Source organism: Pezoporus wallicus, unplaced genomic scaffold, assembly GCF_028554395.1.
Source record: "Pezoporus wallicus isolate ANWC-B61680 ecotype Strahan unplaced genomic scaffold, APGP_CSIRO_Pwel_v1 contig_14862, whole genome shotgun sequence".
Taxonomy (NCBI): Eukaryota; Metazoa; Chordata; class Aves; order Psittaciformes; family Psittacidae; genus Pezoporus; species Pezoporus wallicus.
In genome coordinates this window covers 198,455-224,018 of record NW_026638252.1, presented here as the reverse complement: position 1 = coordinate 224,018, position 25,564 = coordinate 198,455, and the positions used below count along the sequence as shown (strand labels likewise).

At 46.0% G+C, this 25,564-nt stretch overlaps 1 protein-coding gene across 11 annotated transcripts in view; it reads right to left on the bottom strand.

Moving 5' to 3' along the window:
* Positions 1–157: 157 nt before the first annotated feature.
* CAMTA1 (calmodulin binding transcription activator 1) overlaps positions 158–25,564 on the bottom strand; it is a 223,855-nt gene continuing 198,448 nt past the window's right edge. For 4 of the 11 annotated variants that reach the window (XM_057410214.1, XM_057410224.1, XM_057410223.1 and 1 more), the window contains 14 exons: positions 24,981–25,120; positions 24,551–24,747; positions 24,145–24,223; positions 23,463–23,778; positions 22,763–23,286; positions 21,480–21,667; positions 20,825–21,071; positions 20,281–20,352; positions 19,340–19,360; positions 16,183–16,376; positions 15,945–16,019; positions 11,462–11,492; positions 7,834–7,904; positions 158–3,722 (listed from right to left, as the gene is read on the bottom strand). In XM_057410214.1, coding sequence (XP_057266197.1) covers positions 3,659–3,722; positions 7,834–7,904; positions 11,462–11,492; positions 15,945–16,019; positions 16,183–16,376; positions 19,340–19,360; positions 20,281–20,352; positions 20,825–21,071; positions 21,480–21,667; positions 22,763–23,286; positions 23,463–23,778; positions 24,145–24,223; positions 24,551–24,747; positions 24,981–25,120 — 2,219 coding nt within the window. In that variant the 3' untranslated portion in view covers positions 158–3,658. The remainder of the gene's footprint in view (positions 3,723–7,833; positions 7,905–11,461; positions 11,493–15,944; positions 16,020–16,182; positions 16,377–19,339; positions 19,361–20,280; positions 20,353–20,824; positions 21,072–21,479; positions 21,668–22,762; positions 23,287–23,462; positions 23,779–24,144; positions 24,224–24,550; positions 24,748–24,980; positions 25,121–25,564) is intronic. The other 7 variants (XM_057410219.1, XM_057410218.1, XM_057410216.1 and 4 more) reach the window with 7 other exon arrangements.

Here is a 25,564-nt window from a genome sequence, read left to right as displayed (position 1 = left end):
GTATGGGCTGTTCAGGTTACAACCCGTAAGAAACTAGATTGTACTTACAAGCAGGTCATGTAATAGAAGAAACACCCTTTTCTCACGGTCACAGTGACTACAGGGCACTCCAGCACTCAGCAGGATGCGAGGGACGTGGTTACAGAAAGGCACACGCTTTGTATGGGGAAATTTTCTTTGTTTTTAATTTACAGCAGAAAGAATATAAAGCATTCAGAAAACATTTTCCATATTTTAAGGGCAATTCAAAACATTTTGCATGGTTCCAGCAGCTGAGTTCTTCAACAGATCCATTGATTCAGTGATGCTTTACATGCACGGTTACAAAAATAAAACTTACAAAAGAGAAGACATCTATACTAGTTTTACATGCAAGTCTTGGGGACCCCCCATTGGGCACCAGCTATTGTGTGGAACTGCCATAAGCGTGCAACCAGAGAGGGGGTTCATGTTATATTCTGTATTTCTTTCACACAGTATTTCTGCTGTCGAATGTGTTTCACAAAGGAGCAATTCCATGATCAGAAGACAGAAGCTCTGGCTCCTAGCACTTGGGAATTCGAATTTTCCTGGAAAGCTGCACTTACTCATCTTCCACGAAAACGTTAAGTTCCACAACCAAGAAAAGGGTGAGCGGAATCACTTCACTGCAGGGGAGTCTTTAACTCCCCAGTGGTACACTGAAGGGTTATGGCCCGACACAACAAAGCACTTCGAAGCCGTACTTAGCCCCAAGCATGCGAGTAGTTCCAGTGTGCCCATGGAATTGCTTGCATGTTTAACAGCAAGTACACGCTTACAGGTTTGGCTGAAGCAGGATCTAGATTGGTAGATACACCACCAGGCCCATGGATCTGGAAGAGTAATTTGAAATAGCTCTGTATATTACTGAACACTTTGCTGTAAAGACAGGGAGTTCAAACATTTCCACTGAGGTCACTACTCTTGTCAGGAAAAGGTCGATTCTATATTGTCACGGATTGGTGAATGGGAGCAACATTTTGCTTTCAAAACTTCGAGTTCTTCCAGTATTAATACAGAGCATTTCCAATTCATTCCAAAGGGAATTCTTCGGCGTCTCCTGTTCCCTTTTTGCGCGAGAGGAGAATTTAGCGGTTCAGGTCCCAATTCCACCCAGTGAATGGAGGCTGGAGGCTGCCCACAGGCAGGTGTGAGCACCAGGCCAATTCCTTGTCATTTCCAATTGAATCAGGTCATAAAGCAGCAGTTCAGAAATGTACACGAGAATTCGGATCATGAGCTAGAGCACATCTACTGTAATTCAATGCTGGCAGTGAAAAGAAGTAATTAAAAACAGGTACAATTATAGAAAAGGCACCAAGAGCACTGACCCCAGTTTTCCTTTCCCCCCCCCCAACAATCTTTGTTTCTTACTCTTCTTTTTAAAGACACCAGTTTAAAAGCTTCTTATGTGTGAGTATTTTTAGGCTTCACAACAAGCCTCACATTTACACATTGCGTTGGTGGCCGGGATCAAGCAAGAACAACTATTCCAAAACTAACATCCCAAATTTACACCGGTCCATGCCAACTGCCACGAGCAGAACAACGCACGGGAGCAGCTTCTGAGCTCAGACACGCGGGCAGAACCCACAGCAACGCCACGCACTTCAGGAGTTCCTTCCCTTACATTCCTGTGTATTGAAGATCAGAACCTGGCTCCCATGGCCAAGAACTGCGTGACAGCTTTAAGTGAGTAGTTCAGTTTACAAACCACCTAATTTCTTTGGCTCCTCACTATGTGGAAATAGCAATAATATACCATGACACCCCTACGAGATCAGTTTGCATCTTTTTGTTTGTTTTTTAAAGTTTTACTGAATTTTTTAAAATTTTTTGTGCAATTTTATGACATTTTCGGACTTCCAGCAGGAGAGATGAAGATGTGAAACGTATTTCCTACTTTTGTAATATTTTTTTTGTCTTTTTTGTTTTTTTTTTGTTTTTTTTAAGGTTTTATGTTCATTCTAAGTGTTCTTTATTGGAGTGAGTGTATGGTGTTAAGCTAGATACAGGTTTCTTTGTACTCTTATGATTATCTGCTTTGCAAAAGTAACTCAATTTTCTTAAGCAATATCAGCATTCACATTACTTGGCACCATTGGCAAAATAAAATATACCCAGAACGAAAAGGGGGGGGGGGGAAGGAAGGAGGAAGGAAGAACGAAATGAAACCAACCAACCCAAGGTCCTGGTAGCCAAAATCAAATGTAAACAGATCCTTTTTTTTTTTCTCTTTTTTTCCTTTTTTTTTTTTTTAATTAATGTTGCTCTGCCTTTTTTTTTCCTAAGTCTAAATACAGCAGCTCTTTTTTTTTTTTTTTGCCATTTAAGTCATGCTTTAGCAAAAATGTTCTTCTAAAGAACATTTAAAATAAAGATTTTTATAGTGAAATAAAGTTTTTTTTGTTTCATTGTACAGACCATAGCCACTAATGCTTTGCTTTGTTCATTTCTTTGTCTTGAGTTCATGCACATATCTCTTTGTTTTATTATATACAGTATGTACAAACAATACATCCACACTCTGCTCGTTCATTCAGACAAAACTATACAAATAATAATTTTATCTTGCCAAGTTATTGACCCTTTGTGAATAAAATATTTAGTAATTAATCAATATATTCCCTTTCAAATAGTTTTTTTTTCTCATTTTCCATTTCTACCTTCTATATATACAGAAACTGCCCAGATTTTGATGAAGTAGCCAAAATAAGAAAGTTACTGGCCAGAATGCAGCACCACTCTGATCTTTAGGTGGTATAAAATGTCCAGGCAACGTATGCGTGTGACTGCAAAACGACAAGAGGTTTGACGAGTACTCAAGATAAAAAGCTACGTGTTTCACAACCCATTTGAAGAACTGAATTAAAACAACAGTCCATGGAAGTAAGGCTAGAAAATAAAGTGCTGAACATGAGAGGAAGGACATGACAATTGATATGTTTGCAGGTTCTAGTAAAACAAGAACAAAACAAGAAGTGTTTAAACTTGCTTAAGCTGCTCTCTCCGTTCCTCGCGTTACCCGTTTGTCTCGCACACCAACCCCTCCTCTAAGTTCCCACGGGATGTATTAAAAACCTGCAGATTAAAAAAGTTGCATTAAGTGTGCTGTAGAGATTTAAATAAAACACAAAGGACAGAAGTGCGAAGGAAATGAGGATGCATGGACCCCATAAAGATGGACTGATCTAAAGCCCCTCCACTGAGACTCTCAAAGCTTCAGTTGCTTGGAGATGACCGACAGGTGCAGGAACAGCATTCTCGTGTTGCTTGTGCATTCCCACCTTTTCTTAACAATATTTTTGGTATAATATTTGTACAGTTCCACATGTTGTTTAATACAGCCCTATATGAAAAGGATAATTAATCGCTTCTTCCTTCTCGGAGAATGAAGCAACTCACAATTTCCTCCTGGTGTCTTTTGTTTTTCCCCATGATCCAACAGAAGATTGAGTTCCAAGATGTCTTGCTGAACAAATTAAAAGTTGTCCATGAAAGTGCAAATGCAATGACCAAAACATTACTGTTAAAATCCTGCAGCTGGTATTCCCAGACCTGCAGTGGGTATTTTGTTGTTGTTGTTGTTGCATGTCTCTGCTAAAAACAGAAAATGAAAACAGTCTGAAAAGCAATGTCACATTGCTACGGGATGCTGCTGCGTATCTTCAAGTTCCTTGGCCTTTTTCAATTCTTTCACTCTGAAAAAACAAAGAGGAGCTATGTAACACTTCCATTGCAAACCCCGTTCCAGACAGACAAACCAAAATGATTCCTCACTCTCAACTCCCGTGCAAAAGAGCCAGCTCCCAGAGGAATGACAGGAGGGGGAGATGTTCCTGAGACCATAAACAGTTGGAAGCGCAAGAGGGGGCCGCTAGAAACCTGACACAAACGCATGTGGAAATACCTCTTTCCAGCTCCTGTTTGTCCCTGACACTGGTCAGACTCTGCTCTGGAATTAGCCTGTTTAGTCATGGGGGGGGTCCTGAACTGATTCTGCTGCTGTTCCGGCTGTTATGGCAAATGGGCTGCTCAGCACTGAGCTCGTCTCCACTCGTCTCTGAAGCGGTGCCAACTCGATGCTGTGCCCAGTGCAGTAGGGAAAATCAGTCAGTCATATGGGAAGATTGATCCTGATACACAATCTCACATAAGAAAGTGTTTATGTGTGAGTAGAAGAACCGGTATGGGTGTGAAGGCAATTTACTTCACACTTCCTCCAGCTGCTGCTAGTGGCTAGAGCCTGTGTTTTCTAGCATGGTGTTAGCTGTAGACTCCCAGTTTCCCCCAGCAAGCAGTGAAGGACACTGCATGACGAGGGAGATGAGCCTACAACATGGAAGAGTCACTCTCCCTAGATGTGGCCTAATGCTTCAGTTCTCAACTCTTTAAAATGCACCCAATACATTACCTCCTCTAGCACCTGTCAGCATTAACTAAACCATCCCTAAAAGCTGAAGTAATTAAAAGGATGAAGAGAAAGGAATCGTTTCAATCACACCGAGTAAAGCAGAAGCTGCATCAGTGCTGGAGCAGCACCAATCCTCTGTGTCAGTGAGGGCTTCCTGCAAAGGACCCAGAGCAAATCCACGGGGACTTTGGATTTGGACTGAGCAAGGAGCAGCTCGGCTCTGCCTCCCCCAGCAGGGAGCTCCTCTCTGTCGCATGCCTCCACATGTCCTTCCCCCTGCTACTGTGAGGGGAGGACCCCCCCAAAAGGACCTGAATGGAGGCGATTTAACATGGTACATGCCCAACTGATGCAGCGAAACCTGACAGGACAAATAACAAAGGTATGGTACAGAGAACTGCGCCAGAGCTGCAACTCTGTGTAACAGAACCCAGCTAAGAGTGAATGAATTTAACAAAGCCTAGGTAAATACAGATAGCAAAGGATGCTGGGACATCTAAACAGCAGCAATGTCAGTTTATAGCTTCTGTAGTAGGCTTCCACTCACATCCTCCTTTGGCTCTTACACCAGCTTGCTAATATAAGGATACGATGAAGGCTATAAACTGATCTCCCTATAAATACATCTCCATTTCACTGTTTCATTTATTAGGTTTTCTGCACATACTATTACAGAATCGCAGCCAAAAGGGAGCTGGCTGCTTCTAACTCTTTGTTTTAGTTGACTCAAAGCTCTAGCACTCAGAGGTGTTCTCTGTGACACTGGGGGAAACAGGAATCAGTGACTAAACCGCACTAACCCATATGCAGGTCAGACCTTTGCTAATTACCTGAATTCCACTGAGCAGTTTGAGAATACCATGTATGGAAAGACAGAGGGCTCTGCTAGTCCAAATGCACATGCCCTTTTCAGAGCTGCAAGACCTACATCCAGAAGGAGCCACGATACTCCTCTGAAATTGAGTCCAACAGAGGGGTGCCTCAGTGCAGAGGCATCTCCCAGATGCCAAGAAGCACTCTGGTCCCCAGGCTGAGGAAGAGGCAAGGCAGCTGGCAGCACCACTGCTTCTGGGTTCCTCCTTGGGCAGCCCCGTGCTGAGCCCAAATGCCTGCTACAGCTTTACAGAGAAGCTTTCTCTGGAGGTATTTTGGCTCTACACAAGCTGGTAGATGTTGCTGACATCAGGGGAGTTGGGGCTTCAGCACTGCACAGAGGCAGCAGCAATCCCCTGCTTGTTCCCAGTGGGTGATGCATATCAGGGTGCTACCTGCTGGGTTAAGTCCAGATCATCTTTTCATTACAGCCAACACAGTGAACTGAAAAGGCTCACGAATGACCAACTGCAGTAAAAATATCTGCAGTATAAATATCTGCAGTATATTTAGGTTTCCTGCAGCAGGAAAACAGCTTCTACCTTGAAATCACTACTAATGCTTCTGTTACTGCACCACTCAGAAGCAGAAGGTGAGCCAAGACCCCTGCAGTGCTAGAAAAAAGCAGTGTGCCTCTGTGCACTAGGCAATTTTTAAGGCTTAGGTGGGCTACGTTCAAGACACCATCAATTAAAGCATGATTTGCAGTGCAACTTCCAAGTGTTTTGTGTTGCACTTCAGTACTGCAATGTAAAATTAACCTGTTATTATCTTACTGACAACATGCATGTTAGATAAGCTGGTAGCTCTTTCACTGAGACATGCTATACCTTAGTTTAGCACTTCAACATGCAAGAGCTACGCTAACAAAGCACTTTTGCTGGAAGAATGCAAGACATGCTTTGCTGCAAACTTCAACCTACAGCATGCAGTATCTGTACTGGTGCAGACCTATCAAATCTGTTTAACTGGAACACACATGCCAACAGAAGTTCATGACTACAGCACTCAACATTTGCACTAGTACAGATTCTATCCAGAAACACGCACACTTGCCTTGCCCAAGTGCGCTTTACACTGGTTTACAGATTTTCAGCCTTTGAAAAAGGTTGCAAGTGCAATGATAATCACTGCTTTAAGACACAGGCACATACTAGTACAGGATTGCCCTACAACAGCGTTACAGACTTTGACATTTGTCATGGGTACATTCCTGAAAGACGGCTTAAAACAAACCCTGCGTTCCACAGAATTTATCAGCCTCAGCTTCAAGATGACCACCCAATGTACTGGGGCTAAGATCTCCTCTTCGTTAGCGTTTGTTGGAATAAACCCGCTACGTTTTCAAATGCAATTAAAATAGAGTTTGACCAGGGGAGAATTTTAGACAAACTGGGACCCTTCAAAACAGAAATCCACTGAGTAAATGCTGCTAGGAGAGCTTTTAAGTGAACAGTATGGCACTGCCTTCCTGCTAGAAGGAATCTTCTTTGGTTCCTATTTTTCCACTCTTAAATTCAGGCAGGGGAAGAGGGCTGAAGTGTAGCCCTTGTAGTTACTGCATTAATAAACTACTTTAAGAAAAGGGACGCTACTGCAATTTATAGGATGGTACAGCAGAAAGGATGTGCTTAGAGAAGATGTTTCAATTCAGTTTGGCAGACTTGCGGTGAGACTACATGGATTGGGCACAAACCTCTCCAGAGGCCCACAGCACTTGTGCTGGGATGGATCACTTCTGGAAGCGCCTCCAGCGCGATGGGGACTGGAGGTGACACACACCTGCAAGCCAGAGTGCACCAGAAAGGGAAACAGGCTGTGGCTGTTGCAAGACTCCCAACAAGAAGCACCGTCCTACTTCAGCAGCTACTAAAACCATGCACAGAATCGCAAGGACCGTGTATTTGGTTTTGCACTGATGAAGCCTTCAACGAAAGCCTCCTCAAATAACGTTTCCTCTAGACAGTAAGCGCCTCTGAAGTACAAAGTCTTTCCCTCAGCAATCGCTGAAGAGCAGATGGAAGGAAAAAGCACGTGCAATAGAGATGACCACTGCTAAGCTGTCTGAATCACAGCCCTGGTGCTGACACAGAACGGGAAAAGAAGATGATTTCAACGATGAGCTTTGAACCCTGATGCTCGGGAGCTGTGTCCCGGTTCCCAGATTGCTCCAGCCAGACAAAGCTTCTGCCCTTCAAACTGTGTTACTTACTTGGACACCCTACAGGAGCTTGCATCATTATGTGCTGAAGCAATGTAGAAAGCAACGGCCCCAGAAGCGAGCAGCAGCTCCTGTCCCCACGCACCCTCCCCAGTCTCGTATGGGAGTGTGTCAGCGAATGGATTAGGCCTACTTGGACCAAGTTACAGCAAACAATGGCTTTATGAGTAAAGCGTAACACAAAGCTGCTTCATCAAACCCACTCCATAATGCCCAGCCAGGGAAATGTTTAATGAATCTGAATGCTGAAGATCCGGATAGAGGACAGGGTGCAGGAGCCAGAGGAGGCTGTCTGGCGAGTTACCTGTTGCTCTGAGAGCTGAAATGGCCTGTGGGACAGTTAAGAAAAGGGAGCTCTTGCCTTTTTCCAGATACCTCATTTGGGCAGCAAAACAAAAAAGACAGAAAGGCCCAATAAGAATGACACCCCCAAGCATGCAGTCTGCCATTTAACACATACATTTGAGCTCCAAATACATTCAGCCCCTGCAAGAGGTAAATGAAAGAAATTACTTGGAAACCTTTCGTTGCAGGTACAGTGACACACATCCCAATATGACATTTTCTCACACATCCTGAAATCGAACGAATGGGACTTTTCAATCCCTTAAGGTTTTCCCCCGTTCTCAATCTCACTAAGAGCTGTAAGAAACCAGGTACTCAAACGCAACGGCCTCTGCATAGCACACGTTAAAAACACACAAAAAATACAAGTCCTGGGTGCACAGGAGCAGGAAAGGGCTTGTTGCTGAAGTACCAAGAGGGAAGGGTGTGCAAGCAACAACGAAATATAGTAGATGTTGTTTACTCAGGTATGAAATAAAGTCGTACTTACCAGAGAAACTGACTTCAGGTGCTACATGCACACTCCCCAAACTGGAGAGAAGCATTCAATCAAACCATTAAGAAACAGGGTGGGTGTGAGGGAATCTATTTTAAATGAAAGATGCTGTGAATTCATGTTCTTTATTACTCATGACTGCAGGTAACAAGGGCGCTTATTCTGCCCCAGAGCAGAGGGAAGTTTCACTGTAGGCAGAAAGCCACTGCCTGGCCTAATGATGTGAAAAGACTCGCTCCTTGTCACGGCTGCAGACCACCTGCCTACCAAGAGCACAGCAGAGAGGGTCACAGCTCGAGGCTGCGTATTTTGTCCGTGCCCTACATCAAATGTCTCACACAAATTTCCCACCTCTCCATCTTGCCTGATCCTGATGTAATGTATCCCATATACACTGAAACCAGCGGAATCAATTTGAAAAGAGGTTTTCAAGCTGAAACATGGAAGTGAATGCTGTGATCCTTTACCTGACCCTGTGCAGACTACCTAAGCACGGTGTCAGTGTACAGAATACACCAAGCCTGTATACTGCGGAGAGACATGTGCTTGCATACGTTCCTTCAGCATATATGGATGTCAGCTTGTGTCCATCAGAAACACTTATGTACATATACACTAGCAGCATACGCACATAGGTTGCTATCAGGATGCAGAGCAGCAAAGGGTTCTTTGCTGTAATAGAGCTCTTTGGGCAGAACAGCAGCTAAGACATTTGTGATAGTTCACAGCTTACTGCTGGCAGGTAAGCAGAGAATTCTGTGATTTCCCAATCAATCCCACACTTGTCACTTGGCACACAAGGCAAAACTTGCAAATGCTACTGAACTTCCAGGATCTGCTTCCTGCTAATTTCTCACATGTAGCCTTAACGTGCAACAACTATTTCTCCTCCCATGTTGAGAACTGGCCGGTCAGTGCCCTCACTGGGCACTGGTGAGGCTGCACCTTGAATCCTGTGTTCAGCTCTGACCCTCACTACAAGATAGACATTGAGGGGCTGGAGCAGGGCCAGAGCAGGGCAATGGAGCTGGTGCAGGGCCTGGAGCCCAAGTGTGATGGGCACGGCTGACGGAGCTGGGGGGTTCAGGCTGGAGAAGAGAAGGCTCAGGGGGGACCTGATCGCTCCCTAGAAGTGCCTGACAGGAGGATGGAGCCAGGAGGGGCTGGGCTCTGCTCCCAGGGAACAAGGGATGGGACAAGAGGAACCGGCCTCAAGCTGCCCCAGGGCAGGTTTAGATGGAGCTGAGGAACAATTCCTGCCCCAGAGGGTGCTCAGGCATTGGAACAGGCTGCCCAGGGCAGGGCTGCAGGCACCGGCCCTGCAAGTGTTCACACCCCGTGGAGATGAGGCCTCAGTTCCATGGGTTAGTGGTGGCCTTGGCAGTGCTGGGGAATGGTTGGACTTGATGAGCTTGAAGGGCTTTTCCAACCTGGTTGATTCTATGACTAAAATGTGGTCATCTGTATGCACTATTCATTACTGTCCCATGGACACAGTGGCTAACCCAAAGATTAAAAACAACTGAACTTGCAAACGTCTTTTCATATAAAAGTAGATACTTACTCTGTCCTTACAAGAGAGGAAGGCTGCTCTAATACAAATGACTAAGTGACTTGCAGTGAATTGTAGTTTTCAAAAACAAACTATGTTTTTTCTTCAAGAGGCTTTTTGTAACCAGACACACAACTGCAGACCAAAACTTATCCGTCCTAGTCATACACAAAGCAGGAGGCTAGCAAAACCAAGTCACCCAGTTAGTCCACCTTTATTCCTGAATAAACCTGCGCTAGCTGTAAAGCACATTGCCAAGATGTGGAGCTGTTTTTTTCCAGCTGACAACTTCACAGCATTGCTGTGTCTGCAGCTGGGGTAAAACAGTAGTACAAAAGTCAGAGTTAGTTAAGAAATGTCATCAGCTATTGCTTCTTTGAGCCTAACAAAGAAGCAGGCTTTAGCCCGATTCATACTCTTACTCCTAAGTCATAAAAGGCATCTGTGCAATTCAAAGGCAGCATAACCCCATGATCAACAATTCAGTTTTCTTTTCTAAATGCTACCTGGAAGCAGGAGTCCAGGTCATCCCTTCCCCTGCCTCTCCCCCCTTGTTGAAACAGTAGTGGTGAGCACACAAACGGTGTTATTCCTGCCTGCAGTTGCTGACAAACACCCTGCTGTCCTACAGCCTCACAAGTGCAGGATGGCACCAAGCAGCCCTGCTGACGACTCAAGCATGTGCCTTGAAAGCCTCAGCATTCCCTTTGACCTGCCATGGGAATGCTTTGGAGTATTCCCTCCCTGCTGTCAGGTAGCAAAGCAGCCCACTAATGTGACTGAGCACAAAGGCAAACGGAGTCTCTGTATGCTGAGAATGAGGCTCCTGACAGAAGCTCACGTGGCACTTACTATAACGCAGTCACAGCAGCTTCGTCTTCATTTTAGGGTTTTTGTTTTCCTTCCTGCTATGTAAACAGCTGAGAGAAGCAGTTGTCAGAAGCTGGTCCTAGTAAGGCAACCAGACGTGTAACTTACCGAAGACCAACTTCTAGAAGGTAAGTGTTGGTACTTAACCACCTTAGGGAGTAAAAAGCAGTGTGAAGAGCTCTTCTGCTTCAACCTGGCTCAGGTTGAAACAAATACCCAGAAACAAATACTCTAAATGTAGGCTGCCTCTGTACTGCAGCTTCCTATGCTCTAGCCTGTAGGCTGTCGCCGCCCCTCGACAAGGGACATCATTACTCATAGAGCATGTGTGAGTGCAGACCCCAGTAAGTTCCAAGGTCCACCAACAGCTGTTGTGGATACTGAAAGTATATCCCACCGAGAACGCTGCCTAAGCATGCCCATGATGAATATACATGTCCTTTTCCACACATTCATGCACTGGTAACATCTACTGCAGAGCTCTGTCCTGTTACAAAAGCAGCAGTGTTAGTCATTGCAGTAGGGTTAGTTTATACAGGGTTCTGTTTGATATCATTAATGGAGGTGAAACTTACTGGCATATCTTGGCTGCAGCCCCATGCAAGCAAGCAGAAAGCAAAAATATTTAAAATGGAAGAGAGGAACTGGCTAGCAGGCAGCTACACTCACCCTTTTGTACAGCCTATGGTCCACCAGTGGGCTTCAGATTGCAAAACAATACCAAAGAGCTATTAGCACACACATGGCAATAACCGTACCTTACCAAGAGCTTCACTTCAGGGAGGAGGAGACAACACTTCTGCTTGCCTGGAGAGAAAGAACCCTTCCCGCTCCTGCCTACTGGACTCCTCCTCTTTAGCAGGGAAGAGCAGTCCTGTGTTTGGGTGTTGTAGGGCAGGAAGTAGTAAGCAAGTAAAATAAACCCAATACTGTCGATCCCTGTGGCATTTCTACCTGCATCCTGCCTTCCCTTGCAGTGAGCATTTGTTTTCTATCGTATTCCAAATGCTCCTCCACAGAAAACACAGCAGATCATAATCACAGCCTAGCAATGGTGCACGTATCTCTCAGAGAAGCTTCCTAAGAATCAAAGAACAGGAGATAGGAGGTTACCTTCCCAGTGAAAGCTGACTGTATGGACCATGGATGGCTTCAGCTCAGCAAACCCAAACCCACTTCAGAGCTCTCTGATTTTCCTACATGTGTCCCATCTGGGGATCACCACGCAGGTGGAGTCTTTCCAAACCCATTAAATACACAAACCTTTGGTTGTGTCTCACACAGGACAGCATGCCTGGGGACAGCTCAACTCACAGGAGGTGTAATGGCAAATTCGAGGTTCAAGGTTAGTCTAGGGCCACCCAATAGGACCGGGCACCATGGGAAGATGGGTGAAGCTCTCCTCGGAGAAGTTTCTGCTTCTCATTCTCAACAACCACCACTTTGGTGACGAGTCATGTTGATACCATGTTATGGCTAATGCATGTTTTTCACCAGAGTTTTGGAATATGAGCACAGATGGACAAATACATCATTTTTCTCAAAGCCAATAGGAAACAACAATACATGTTCTGTCAAAATGACCACTGCTGATGAATGACTGCTTTTGTCTCCGTGACACCTGATAATATTCAGCTACTAGGGCTCAAGTATCTTCTCTAAGAATACACTCAACCAAAACTTACATTTCTGAGTTTCTCAATGTCTATGGATCCATTACTGAGAGAGTTCTGACCACAGGATCTCTCCCAAAACACCTGAAATACTGTCTGGTCAGGCAACGAGCCTAAGTTCAAGAGCTCAGAAAACACAAGACCAACATGCCTAGATCCTCAAGCTGATAGAAACCACTAGTCTGTGTACTGAGCCTTTGTGCCAAAAAGCTTCTAAGCAAAACAGGACAAGACGACCATCGGAGCTGTTCTAAGTGCTCGCAGAAAAGGTGCTCTCATCACTGGCTTAAAGTAGCCTTTGATTAATTTAACATAGGAAAAAAACAACCGACCAGATGGTTGCCAGGGGAAAGCCTGAGTAAATCTCGCCTAAAGACTACAGAGTAAGGTCTTAGTAAGAGTCATTTATAGGCCCAGCAACAGAATCTGTGGGTGGACAAACCCCTGGGTTAAACAGTGTCTCTCTTGTTCTTTTTTATGGCTGAATTTCTGGACTCCTAAGAATTGACTTCCTTTTCCTTTCACTCATTATCTTCACAACAGACTGAAAGTGGCTTTTACAGCCCCCTCCCCACCTCTGTCTATCAGCTGACAGAAATCTGCAAGATCCTCTTTCCTCGATGTTCCTGTGCATGCTCTCTTCTCTCTCACTCCCTCAGATATTCCAAAAATATCCATCATTTCCATCCCTTGTACTGACAAAGCATTTGTGCTTTAACAAGTGGCTCCACAGTGCCTTCTTTATGCTACAGAGCATTTAATACTAGATGTTAGTTGTTATGGCCTCCCCTGGATGTTCAGGAGCTCGGATGGCTGAAGTATTTCTTTATGGAGCCTGGGGCTTTCTTAATTTCTTGTTTATAGCAGCAGTGTGCTAATTTTGAGCATTTCAAGAGGTGTCTGCAGTAGGATTCCAGCAAGGAGTACTCCTCAAGCAGCGCATGGGGCTGTTAGCCTAAGCACCAGTCACACCAGCATCCTGTGTGAGCTTTACACAGACACACAGTAGACTGCAGAGAAATAATTAGGAGGCTTGTATAGAGGTGGATTTAAACTTACTTAACATCCCAAGTTTTATTACTCTATCCTTAGAAAGAGGTAAGCAAGAAAAGCAGTAAGGAATAAATGCAATTATTGACACTGGAAGTTCAGGAAGTTTGAAGAGAGCAGATAAGAAGGAAACAATTCCTTCATCTTCCACCTGGTACCCCTGTGTACATGCACCACAAATTGGCAGCCCAGAAAAGGGTTGCAGAGCCAAGCTTGCAAAAGAATGAGTGCAGGTGGTCTAGGGGATACGGCTGTGCTGGGGAAAGCACCTGGATTCCCCCCCTTGGGCTGGGGGTGAGGAAGCAAACAGGTCAGTCAGCTGCGATGCTGAAGCAAGAGAAGCTCTATTTCAATAAGTAGATCCCTATCACTTCCAGTATTATTCTCTTCCTCTGCAGATGTTTACACAAGCAAAAGACTTCAATCTGTCTTCAAAGCCAAGAATAAAGCTCTTCTTGCAATTACTGCGAGAAGGCACATGACCACAAATGTGTGATCCCTGTTATTTCAGAAGGAAAGGCAAGGCTGCTCTGAAACACAGTTAACATCTTCAGTGGAAATAAGTTACCCTTTTCTTTTGCTGCATCCTAGCCAATAACCATGGATGAGCTCCCAAATAACCATAACCACTAACAAAGTGCCTATGGACACAGCCAGGACTGTACTACTGCAGAAACTCAAATACTGTGCAGTGTGACTTAAGCCAAGAGAGCCTACTGACAGTGGATGCCCCCTTCGTTTTCATTTCCTTTCTATACACACCCAAGACCTAAAGCCACCTCCCAGAGATGCACAGCAGCAGTGACCATGCTGCTGAAGAGAGGAGATGACAGACAACAGGCAAAGGGAAGGGTCCTGCCTGCAGACTCCAGTGATGCAAATGAGAAGGATCTCTCTCGACAAAGGAGACGCTGAGAAACAGGAAAACAATGAGGTGAAGGCAAGAAAACCTCCTGGAATCATGGGCAATTTAAGGCCTGGAGAAATTAAGTTACTTGACAGCTGAAGACTTAACTGAGCATGGTTGAAGTGCATGGCATACCCTGGAAACTGGTGGGAAACCCAGGGATACAGCTATTGTGAGGTATTCTCTGGGCTTGCGTGTGAGACCGGGCTGGAAGAACCTCTGGCAGGCTGACCCCCGAGCCTCCATGGACTGAAAAGTGCATGTGGCTTCCCCAGGGACTGCCTGGCTCTCAAACAGATCTGAGAGGATAGAGAAGTCCTGAGCCTCTCCCTGCTTCAGTAGGACATGCTGCCCAACAGACACAACAAATCCTTTTGATCTCTTCCACATGCCCTGCTGAGAGCAAGAAGCTACGTGCTTCATCATGAACAACTGTGACTGTTTCAAGTGCATTTGGAATTGTCCTGGAAACTATAAAGCCCTCTCTCTTGTCCACACATGTTACTTCCCACTGGACCTGCAGCTAAGGTGTCCTTCCACAACATGAGCTACACTGACCTCCTGCAAGCTGCAGCTCTGCAACCCTGCAAAAAGGAACAACTCTGTGTCTAAACCCAAGTTTATCACATGCCTCTCTGCCTCTCAGAGCTCTCCTTGTTCAAACATCACTAGGCTGAACTAGACACGCTTCAAAATGCATCAGGTCTGACCAGCTCCTGAGTGGATGAAATGCATGTGTGGTGAGGATGGAGAGAGCAGAGTCGGAAACATTTGAATTGGTATTGTCTAGGCAAAGTCCCAGTTTGCAACCTGATCATATATGGGATCCTTCCACTGCAACATCAAATGCCCTGCCTGTAGCAGAGTACTGCTAGCTGCCACATGGGAGATCTCTGGCAAAGCCGGCACAGGTTCCCTGCTGGCAGGAGATGATTCACCTTCAGGTCTGTGTCTGTACTCCCATTCTGAGGTATATGTGGGGTGGCTGACATGAATTACCTCATCTGCTGCTCTGCTGGCACGTATCCACATTAAAAAGAACCTGCATTTGATGAGTGATTACCAGAGGATCACGAGACCAAACTGAAGGGTTTTCCAGTGTACACCAGGCGCTGTCACACTTTGCACTTTCCCACATCCCGTGACTGCTTTGTGCAGCACTTACAAGCTGTAGCTATGATTCAATAAGCCTTTTTTTTTTTCCACACTTCCTTAAGACCAACTTTCAAAGTCATATGTCTTGCTTTGCTCAAAGTTTCCTTACTCTGCATCTGCCCAACAGAACTGGGGCTGTTTTACCATACCAGCAATGGATCTAAACATGATTCTCCTTCAGCAACAGTCCCAAGTTAGAGATTCCATTGTTGTCAGTGACACTTGGAAGCAGCTGGGCTTTGTTATTTGATTAACAGATCTGTAACGAGCTGATTCTATTGCCCTTTACATTGCACTCATTGCTGACACACTTGAACACTGCTGCATTGCTCTAATGAAGGGCAGATACCAGAAGACAGTGTCATACCTGTGGCGGCAGCGTCGTAAAAACCGCATAATCTTGCGAGCAGCTTGATCCTGCTTCTTGGTAAGCAGACTGCTTCTAAACACAAGAAACCCAACACTGAAGTGCAGGCAAAACTGGGGAGAACAATGCTAAATGCAAGAGTAATTATCCTATATTCGTCTGTATTACAGCACAGCCCTGATCAGTGTCAAAACAACATATAAAGCTCGTGGTGGCATCTAAGAGCCCAACAGCTCACCTGAGTTTCTGTTGTACAATGGTGGCTGCCCGACGGTTTTGCCTCCTCTTCCCACATTCCTTGTAGCTGCGATAGTACTGCTGGATGAGCATCGCGGCCCGGCGGCTCTGCTGGAATTTCTTCTGCTCATAGTAACTTCGGAATTTGCTCTGGATCAGAATGGCAGCTTGCGTCATCTTTTTATAAAGTGCATACTACAAGAGAAACAAAAAGAAGCTGAGGCAGTCCACTAAAACCAGCAGGCTCCTGTGGGGAAAGGCTCTGGTGGCACTAGGACACGATGAGAAGCAAACAAGTTTCTGACTTGCTGATTGGGAACTGTGTGAGAAAAGGGTGATGGCAACGTGGACCAAGCGTAAGATTAGGTGCAGAACCTGGTCTGCATCAAGAAAGCAACTCCCTGCTTTGCTGACCCCTTGACAGGATTCACAGAGTCACAGAAAGGTCTGCGCTGGAAGGGACCTTTTAAAGGTCACCTAAGTCTAACCCCCCTGCCATAAGCAGGGACATCTTCAGAACAGGTTGCACAGAGCCATGTCACACCTGACCTTCATCTACCACCTCTCTGGGCAACCTCTTCCAGTGTCTCATCACTCTCATCATAAAGAATTTCTTCCTTAAAACTGATCTGAATCTCTCTTTCAGTTTAAACCCATTACCCCTTGTCATATCCCCACAGGCCCTGATAAAAAGTTTGTCCCCATCTTTCTTATAAAGCCCCCTTTAGGTCTCAAAAGGCTGCTATAAGGTCTTTCCAGAGTCTCTTCCAACCACCCCAACTCCCTTAGCCTGTCTTCACACGAGACGTGCTCCATCCCTCTGAGGTTCCATTTAATCCCTAGTCTGCAGGGGCTTTACACGATAGGCTAATGACCATATCCAGTGGTACTATACTTATGGACACCTTTGGAACAGCTGAAACTGATCCCGAGTGGTGCTGACACTGTAGTGGGCCCGAGTTAGAGATGAATCAACTGAGTGCGCTTAGAGGAACTGTTTGTTTCCCTTACAAAGTACAGGATGCTCATTTCTATGCAGCCACTGTTTGTAAAGACTCATACCAGCAATAAAATATACCCAACTAAGTGACTGTAAGGATAAAGCAGTGTGAATGACTGTAACTAAAACCAAAAGACCCTTGTGTCTTCACTTGAAAATAGCTTTTAAACAAATTGCTTTTATAAGGACTGAACTTGCCATTTACAAGTTATTCCACTTTCCTGGGAGGAATAACTTTTAAACAGCTCATTTCTTGTTCCTGTGCCACAGCACAGTACTGCAGGAGCTCTGATTGCTCACGCAGCCACGTAAGCGCAACCATTCCAAATGGAATAACCTATGATCCAAACCCCACAACAGTCAGTTAAGCAAATCTCATCTTGAGCCCAAGTCACAGGCAAAACTGAATCTCATTACAAGTCTGTACCAAGCATCCACTGAAGTGGCAAATCTGGATGAGCATCCAAATCTCCCTCTAGCACTGTATTATTTCTAGGCCCATGATTCCAAATAAAGCAGGCACAAACTCTTATAAAGTCTTCTTTATTCTACATCCTTTTCCTTCCAGAGCATGCAAGTAGATGGCCACTTCCCAGATACTGTACGCATTCATGCATGCCTTTAAAAGCCCTTTTTAAGACCAAGATGTAGAATAATGTCCAGACTTCACGCCTCTGAGCTAGCACTGCAGCACAGGTTTTGTCTTTACTGATGGCAGTTTGAAAGTTTTAACACTTTCAACACTTATGTGTCTGCTGTTCCTGGATATTTTAATCAGTGATGACTTCTGCTCCCTTTATCAGGCAGATGAGACACAGAAATTGCAGCCACTGCCCTCAACAGGGTAATGTCCTAACAGATCCCAATGGAGTTTTTCTGTCTAATGGGAGAGGGAGGGAACAACAAAAAAACCCAACCAAAAGGCAAACAAACACCTCCCCACCCCTCAACATCACCCCAAAGCAAAGCCCCCTCCAATACCATCACAGACCACCATTTACCAAATTTCACTTTTTGGAATTGAAGCAGTCAGCAGATGCAGTTCTATTTTGCCATTCATAATTGCCTTTTTCTTTTCATTTTTTCTTTTTGCGATTTTTCATTAAATGGATCAGATTCTGATTTTAAATCAGCTATTTTATAAGTCCACTCATGGGGTGGTCATGGTTATCCTGCACATTTTTAGCCCAGATGGGATCTCTGTGGCTGAGTTACAAACCCCCGAATAGAAGGGTTCAAATACAAAACTGATGTGAGCTATGACTGTTCCAATCTAGTCATAAGCCTGATCTGAGCAGTACAGTAACATGACAGAGGAATAAGGCATGTGAAAGAGAAAATAGCAGTCACTGGACAGACTAGACCCCAATACGTTTGCATTCAGCTCTAAGACCCACGTAGCTTATTAGCTGCTCTCTCTCCTTTTCCCCTCCAGCTGGGAAGAGAATAAACAGAGAAGTCACCTAACCTCTGGGAAGTGCTAAGGCTCAGGTAGTGCAGTGATCCCAAGCTCACTTGTGCTGACAGAAAGAGCACACCTCGCCTCCTGGGTACCTCTGAGAAGAGTTCAGCTCACTCTACTCTCCGGTGAAAGCAGGACATTGCACAGCACAGAAATCCATCTTTACAGTAGAAAATGACTGGCTGTGAACAGTTTAAGACAGTCATGCCTCCAGTATAAGCATGAATATAGATGGTGGTCTTAGGAATTCAGGGCACAGGTATTTCAAAGGTTCCAAATACTTTGGCAGGCAGGCAGAATGCAGAGGACACTGGCTACATGGGTGGGATAAATGCTCTCCTGTGCTCCCCAAATGCCAAGGCAAAGATCACCGAGTGATGGCAAAACAGCAGCCAAAAAGGAAAACCTGTCCTCTGGAAACTGGCTTCAAAACCCTTCCCACACCTCAGCCCATCACTGCTTATATGAGTGCCCGTAGGAGGAGACTGAGCTTCTTGTGTACATTGACACGCTGCGGCAGGGCAGCCCCTACATGTCTCCCATAACGTTTTATAGTGATTTCTCAACCACAGGTATTTCTTAGTGGATACTATTAAAACATTGCACTAAATGCCAGGTTCTCCTGGTTTATCCTGAATGTGAAACTTAGTGACCCACAGGGAATCGTTTCCAAAATAGTGTTTGTATTTGTATTACCTTCAAGGCTATCCAAGTAAGCTTAGGAAGAAACAGAAAAATACACAGTTAATGTTAGTACTGCAAATAAAGAATGAAAAACTAAAACCCCAAACCATCTTCTTTCTAAAAGAAGCGATTCCAGGATCCAGGACAAAGCAGACTGTCAAGCAGTTTTGGAAAGGAATTCAGCTTCCCTATTACAGGAAGCTTCACTCCAGAATGACAGCCATGTGATAGGTTGAATGGGAATCATGATGCAGTTACCTAACACTAGAAAGGCTTTCCAAAGGTAATGAAAGAGCACAGGCATCATGCCTTTTATTTTACATAGCATGCTGCCTGGCATCAGACAGCCTGAGTCTAGCAAGGTACAGTGAAAAGAGGGACGTGGGCTCCAGCCTCTGCCCCAACCAACCAACCAAAACCCAACCAGAGAAACAAAAAGGAAAAGGTATCTTCTTTTTCTGGGGTTGAGAACTCAGCCTAAAAGCATGTCTCCAACTACAGCCTGGAGAACAGCCTCAGTCCTGGAACAACTCACATCAAGCTATAACACGGGACTTCCCATAGGTTAAAAGTTTAGGATGTGCAAAATAAAACAACCTAGTTTTCATCTTCACCTTTAGCAAAGGCGAAACCAACTTCAATTTCACAATGAAATTTGGCAAGCAACTAGTCAGAGAATAGTCTCACCAGGTTATAGCATGCATAAAGGCCAATATGGAAAACATCACTGCTCTCTTGTCCCATAGCAAAAATGCAGGCATCAACACAAAAGACTTTTAAGGATTCCCTCCAAAATTAAGATTCAGGACATGAATTTTCCTTCCTTTTCAGTTGTGCCTGAGCAGGCTATTTCATTACTGCATGCTGGGAGGAACAATGGGATAATTCCCATTACAAAGGGCTGTGTCCATGGCACTTACACGTGTTTCATAACATTTCACTTCCTTCATTACCTGTTTGTATTTTCGGTAGCAACGCTGAATGACAGCGGCAGCCACCTCTTGCTGTTCCCGAAGAGGACGACCCTGTGCCAAGAAGGAAAGAAGCAATAAGCACAGTGCACTGAAACCCAGGACAGATGATGTTAACCAGCTCACAGCACCCTGCAGGGCACCTACTTCTAAATCTCTCCTATCAGTGCCATTCAGGCCTAGGCACTTCCAGGATATGTCTTGACTGTCACCTAGGGACAAACCCTGGAAATCAGAGCTTTACACCAACTAAGCAACCAATTCCTCTCCATATATATAGAGTATATTTTAAATATGTGCTTTGTGAGTGCTGTTCCAGCACAGAAGACATGCTATGGCATGGCATGCTCTCTCCAGTATGGTAGCTGCTGGGTAAACATTGATAAGCAAATGCTAGAAGCACTGAAAAGGTGATGACAGAAACTCTGTTTTTGTCCCAGGAGCACTTATTACCCATAATTTTTGTTGCGTTACAAATACTCTCTCACACCTAACAAGAAAGACATTGGATGTTTTGGCCACGTACCTTATATTTCCTGAACACTGTCTGGACGAGTTTGGCAGCTTCATAGAGTTCTCTCTGCTCATGATCAGACAGAGTTAACTGTGCAAACTCATTTTCTACCTTCTCGCTGGTGGATGCACTCAGAAATTCAGACCAGTCTGCTGCCGAGGGAAGGCTGGGTTTCTCAAAAGCTATTTCACTGATGGGTGAGCCTGCAGGGCTCAAGCTGGTGTTCGAAGAAGGGGTCAGGGGTTCACTATACAGACTTCTGAAATACCAATCACAGTAGGAATTAATGGCTCACAAAGCACCTGGGCTGGCATCACAGATTAGGACTACACCACTTCTGAGTTCAAGGCAGAAGCTCATGTTCCCCTCCCTCTCTCCGAGCAACGTCCCACATTCCTGAGCTGCACTGCACAGACTTGGCACCTCAAGAGAAGTCACAAGTCAGACCTCGTGGCCACTTGCCCCTCCTGCTGCATGCACTCCCGTTCTGCCAGCAATCTGTAGCTGTGCTGGCAGCATTACATTCGACCATGAGAGTGTGGCTGGGCTTGGAACACCAGCACTGAATCCCACCGAGAACTAGGATCTGCAGGCTAAAGAATCAGGGCACGCTGCCCAGCATTCAGTCCACTCAAAAACCCAGAGCAGCTCCACAGCTCTTACCGACCTTATCTGCGCAGCACTCGGCAGATGATCGACATCAGCAAGGTAACTGGCCAGCCAGCTCATTGTGGTGCTCATGGCAGCACTGTCTGTTCTCTCCACCAGCGGGGACTCCATTGGCACAAAATTCTCCCGCTTGATCCTGTCAGGCGTTGCTTCAATAATGTGCTCTGCAAGTGTCATCATGTTCACCTGGGAAGGGGGAGAGGAGAGCAAACGTTTGCTGCCTGGTAGCAGGAGCTCGCGTGTTACAGCCCAGCTTCAGACTGCCCCATTTCTCCCCAACTTGTGGCAGCTGGAGTCTACCGCTTGTCTCAGCACTGGAGGGAAATTCATTCACCAAAGCTCATTTTCTGTCTCTTCTGACAAAGGACTGAGAGGTTTCCTATTCTCCACACCTCTCTGAGTGCACAGGGACCTGCTGAAAGGTTTGTCATTGGGCCTTTGCTGTATGTCACTGACAGCTGCCACTGCAATCTGGTTTCCAAAGGAAAAGCAAGCCTGCCACTCCTTCGCCGAGATGTGCAGCAGAGCAGGAGAGGGCAATAAGGCCACATGATGAGAAGCTCAACCCTTGGGATGATGGCTTTGCCAGGAATCCTGAACCAAGCCCCCCCCCCACTGGGGGTCAGAGAACAGAAAACAGTTCTTGGTTTTGCACAGATCTGTTCATCCGTGTTACACCAGCAAGGTGAGAGTATTCAGAGATGCTGAGGCACTGCATGAAGGCTGTGCTCCCACTGCTCTTTTCACGCAGAAGACCAAACACAGTATCCTTCCCCCAGTGACTACTCCTCATTCTGTTGTGGTTTTACTTCCTTTATTGCATACCTGGTGGGATTTTTTCCTTCCCCAAACCACTGGTTCTCTCATCCTCCACCCTTATATCCTTGCCCTCTAAAGCGCAGCAGCTTGGCACTGCCTCTCTCAGGTCACCCTGTCTTTGTGGGGACTGCTTCCCAGTTCCCAAAGGACTACAGGGCCACCTCATTCACTGAGGTGACCAAGAGGCTCTGCTCTCCATTTTTCCTTTGCAATTCCCTTGCAATTCTGTGCATTCTGTACATGGCTGAAGCATATGCCAGTGCATGACCCTAAATGAACCCTTGTGTCCAGGTTGGAAGGACACCCTTTGAAACTGGAACAAATCATACACTGACCACCTCCTTTCACAAAGCACAACACAAGAGTCCCTTAAGGCCTCCACAGAAGTTTCTCACACTTAGGCTCCTCTGTGCAGTCACTGCTCTCTGAGACTGCTGAGCTTGTTGTTATGGGTATGTTTACCTGCAAGTCATCCATTTGGTGTAAGCAGTCCTCATCCCCTGCATTGTCCCTATAGGACAAGAGCTCTGCATCCACCATCTCCCTGTCAGCCATCATCAGCACGTTCATCTGCTCCCGCTGGCGTAGCCGATGGGCTACCGTGTCCTTCCCCAGCACAGCCCCCTTCTGGCTCCCTGCCACCTGCACTGCAGACACACCAATATAAATGTCTTTTGGGTTCCATTTGATGCCTGATTGGCTGCCAGAGCTCCGGTACCCCGTAACTTCTGGGATGTGCTGGGAGAGCTCTCGGCCATAGTCCCTTATCCCTTCACTGGGGCTGATTGTCTCAGTGGCAGATTGCTTGGAGCTGGAGTTCTGCTTCCTGATGCTTGGTTGTTCCAGGCTCAATGCAGTGGAAAGCAGCTTCTCTTGCCGGGCTTGAAAATATTCAGGGCTCAACTTATGCTTTTTGGGTGCAGGGTAATCTTTCTGAGTCTCACTACTGTAGTAACTGGAAGGTTCTGATCTTGGTCGTCTCAGCTCTGGAAACAAACAGATCAATGGTCAAAATGAAAGATGCAAAACCATGATTGCTGTAGGAACTACAACAGCTTCTGCCACAGAGCTACAGGCAGAAGTTTGTGCCATGCTCTAAGACAGTATGTGCAAAGGGAGTAACTATGACCTAGGGAGGATACTACCCACTCGGTTGTTTTACCTGTGTTTGTACTGGAAATCACAGTGACTCCCTTCTGAGGCTCCTGAGAGGCAATAAGCTCACTCTGCCACTGGGACACCCAGTTTTCTGTGTTGGAGTCTGTGCTTGAAGGGCACTGAATCCTGGGGTTTTGCCCAAGCTGAGTTTGCTCATCTCTCTGTAGCTGCTCCAAGCACTCTGCCAACTTCACGTGGCCCCGAGAGCGGGCAATGGCCAGCGGCAGTCTCCCAAGGGAGTCGGGGATAGAGATGGCTCGGCGGTCCCACTTGTACAGCACCACAGCTGCATCCATGTGGCCCAGGGCACATGCCCACATCTGCAAAAGAAAAGACAACTGACCCACTGGGCAGCCTTCCTTCTTCTTCCTTCTCGCTCATGCAGTTGAGTCTGGACCCCACCTCATGGAAAAACACCTCTGAGGAGCAAAACCGTAACATGGCTGGACACCAGCATCACTGCAAAGCCAGAGCAGTCTCACGTGCAAAGGAATCTCTCAGATCAGAGAGGTCTCTCTCAACAAAATGCCAGGAAGCTGAGAGTGCCATGTCCTACCATTTACACAGCAAGGACACACAAGAAACATCCACTCTTCAGAGTGTGAAACACATTAGGAAAGTAACATATCAGGAAGAACTCCAGAGGGTCCTCAGACTCTCCCAGAAGTTTCAGTGTCTGCTCTTACCAGAGGAGTGCAGGAGAAATGATCCACATTCAAAGGGTCAACTTCCAGCTCCAGATCAATGCTGTCTGCATGTTTGGTGCTGCAGAGGACACAAAAGAACAAATGATGCTCTGCAGCTATGTTAGGTACACTGCCTAACTGCACAGCTTTCCCCAGCACACCATACCACACAGAAGTGGTCACACAGATGCCCATGACGTGTTTACTAGAGACAGTGCCCCCACCAGAGCCTTTAAGAGCATGACACAGCCAGTGACTGGACTTGCTGTCCCAGGAGACAGGTCCCATCAGACCAAGGGACAGGGACAAGTTCAGGGACTTGGCTGTTTGTACCACCACGCAGAGCTCACACATGCTTCTGCCATGCTTGTACTGACACCCCAGAGTCCAACGGGCTGGGTCTTACCGCCATTTGATGAGGGTCTGGATCAGTGTAGCATAGCCCTGGGCAGCAGCGAGGTGGAGCAGGGTCATTCCTCGGAAGGTCTTTGAATGGATCAAGTGTTTGGACTTTGCCCAGCAAGCACGACTCATCATCTTCTCGCACACCACCACCACGCGGCTCTCAAAGCAGCTGCCCAGTGTCCCAGTCCCAGAAACGCACTGAAACACCACACATCCCAGTTTAACCACTGACGGGAGCTGCAACCTGCCCTGAGCAGGCAGCCTTGCCCTTCTAGAAGTACTGAGACAGTGGCAGATGCAAGGGAAAGCCAACTGCTCCTAAAGACACCCAAAACCAAGCTTGTTTAGGGAAAAACTACAGCCCTTCTCACCACCACCGACCCCCAAAGCAAGCATAAAGCTGCTGTGTCTGGACACAGAAAGGTTCTTACCTGTACCTGCGTTCCTCCGTTCCCACTTCCATTGCTCCCACCTCCTACTCCTTGTTTGTGCTGCTGGGAGCCTGTCATTTCAGCCATTCTCCTCTCCATCTGCTCAAGTCGCTCCAATATTGACATCCTGAACTGGTTATCTAGGTTGGAGAAAGCCAGAATGATGATATTCCCATGGAAAGAAAGCTCGGGTTTTGGCAGCCTACTGCAGGAAGCCACTAACAGCTATCCTGGAAGTCACACAGGAGATTTGCTCTGCTTGGCAATGCACAGGGCACTTGCCCTGCAGCATCCTAGCGCTGCAGGTTCCTGCAGCAGCCCTTTGACTGCAATTCCAGAGAAATTCCTTAAAGAAAACAGACAGAAATGAAAAATGCAGGCAGAAGACAGATCCTTTCCCTTAAGATTCTAGCTGCAGGGACACAATAAAGCACTGGGATAACTCAACTTCTTTATGAACATAAGTAAACACTAAGCAAGTATAAACCGTGCAGACAGCAGTTCAGTAGGGTCAGACCTGGCAAAACACTCTCCGTTTCAGAGACAATCTACTTGATGAGAGTGGTGAATTCAGCCTGCCTTGC